Source organism: Camelina sativa, chromosome 11 (genome assembly GCF_000633955.1).
Source record: "Camelina sativa cultivar DH55 chromosome 11, Cs, whole genome shotgun sequence".
In the NCBI taxonomy this organism is placed as follows: Eukaryota; Viridiplantae; Streptophyta; class Magnoliopsida; order Brassicales; family Brassicaceae; genus Camelina; species Camelina sativa.
In genome coordinates, this window is record NC_025695.1 from 25,862,474 (window position 1) to 25,864,668 (window position 2,195).

The following is a 2,195-nucleotide window of genomic DNA, read 5'->3' on the forward strand; positions in this document are numbered from 1 at the left end:
AAGCTCGTCACTGAAGAGGACTTCTTTCGGGGAGGGCTCAACAAAGCGGGAATACCTAATGCAAAAACTGGGTCTGTTGTGACACCCGTCAATGTTAACCAGATTCCAGGGTTAAACACCCTTGGAATCTCTATTGTCCGTATTGATTACGCAGTTAACGGACAGAACCCACCTCACACCCACCCACGCGCCTCGGAGATTTTGTATCTCGCACACGGAACCCTTCTAGTAGGGTTTGTCACGTCAAACCCCGAAAACCGCCTCATATCTAAAGTACTCAACGAGGGTGATGTGTTTGTGTTCCCAGAGGGACTCGTTCATTTCCAAGCGAACGTTGGGAAATTTCCCGCGCTTGCATTCGCTGGTTTAAGCAGCCAAAACCCCGGTGTCATCACTATTGCCGACACCGTGTTTGGGTCTAACCCAGCAATAGACCCGAATGTTCTTGCGAGGGCGTTCCAGTTGGATGCTAGGACTGTCGTGGATCTACAGACTAAGTTCAAAAAATAATAACATTGTGCTTTTGAATTGCTTTCATTTTTATGTACCTTCATCTAAAGAAGGATCTTGTATTATCCGCTAACCATTCTATGGTATATTGGTCGTCATTGCGTTTGCCTTGATCAAATTATTAATGAATTAATATTTTTATGTTTTGAAAAGATAAATTCGTATTTTAAATGTCATTTTGGAAATTCACAAAAAGGATTCTCTTTTGTGATAGAGATTTTACTGATACAGAATTTCAGAAAAGTATGAATGTCTATCACAGATTTTAAACTTAAACAGAAATAGAATAGACATTGATACTTTTATTGTATCAAAAAGGAAAATTCATTAAATCTAGCATATATTGTAATAAGTTTCGTATTGTTATTTTTATTATATGTCATGAAAATATATTTATGTATGTCAATTTGGTATAATTTATTGTTATCTTGTTAATTCGGTGGATATGTCTAAAAAAAAATTATTTTATTTTATTCTATATATTTTTTGACCTAGTTTAATTTGTTAATATTGTATCGAATGCGTTAAAAATTTGTTTAAATGATTAGGTATAACAAAATGATTTCTACTACCCGACCAACAATAGCTTCATTCTAACTAGACAAGGCCAGACTCTTTGTGAATCTTCTTCACCGCCTCATGTTAATCGGTGATCCAGCCTTCCACCGCCGGTGGATTTCTCAGTCTAGCTAAAGCTAACCTTTTCCTTTCATGGCAGATCAAGATATTTGGATTAATCTTCAAAACTTAAATCTGGGTTCGGATCGCACTTCACTTCAATTATCGGATGAAACTCGTAGGAAACGGGAAGAGAAGCATGCTCTCAGTCTCGTGGTTAAAGGTATCCATCCTTCACAAAATCCAGCTGGAATAAAATTCATGATGCCGAAGATCTGGAGATTGGATGGCAGAGTAAACAGTAGAATTAATGAAAATGGAACAGTCCAGTTTTTCTTCAAGCAAGCCCACCACCTTAATACTGCTTAAGAAGGAGGCCCCTGGACCTACAAGGATTGGCTGGTAATAGTTGATAAGTGGTCTAGTAGACATTATCCCGATTACCTTCGTGTTCTTAAATTTTGGGTAAAAATTCACAATATCCCGGATGACTCTAGGAATAACCGTGCGATCACTGAAATTGGGGAGATATTAGGATCTGTAGAGGAAGTTGTTATCCAAGAGCCTAATATAAATCAAGTTGGGGAGGTTATGGTAAGGGTTAAAGTTGATGCCACTAGTAGACTCATATTTGATCGCTTCTTCTGTTTTGAGGACCAGAGTGAGCCTACCCTTGTCAGATTTACTTTTGAAAAGCTTAGAAAGTTCTGCACTACGTGTGGTAGTCTCTCCCATCTAGCTGCAACATGTTTGGTTCATGATCAACAGATTGAAAATAGCCCCATCCCAGAACCTGCTGATGATACAATGGGAGAAGCAGCTAGTTCCAATCCAAATAATGAAAACTTAGAACAACATCTTCAGATGGATCAAGAAAGAGATCTTATGGATCTTATAATCCCGGAAGCTGCTCAACTACATCCACGCCAACCTCTGACGATCAACGACACAATCTCAACCTCTGTTGATGTACTCGAGCGAGGGACGAAGCGTAAATTTCATCAGACAAGTGAGGATGAGGAAGCATCGACTTCTAAAAGGAAACCAATCGAACAAACTGTGAACAA

The 2,195-nt window shown here is 38.8% G+C and overlaps 1 protein-coding gene across 2 annotated transcripts in view; it reads left to right on the forward strand.

The window, feature by feature from the left end:
* The window catches only part of LOC104724256 (putative germin-like protein subfamily 1 member 9), a 1,760-nt gene extending 1,096 nt beyond the window's left edge, over positions 1-664 (forward strand). The window contains exon 3 of one of the 2 annotated variants that reach the window (XM_010442722.2): positions 22-664. In XM_010442722.2, coding sequence (XP_010441024.1) covers positions 22-510 — 489 coding nt within the window. In that variant the 3' untranslated portion in view covers positions 511-664. Of the gene's footprint in view, positions 1-18 lie in introns of both variants that reach the window. The other variant, XM_010442721.2, reaches the window with a different exon arrangement.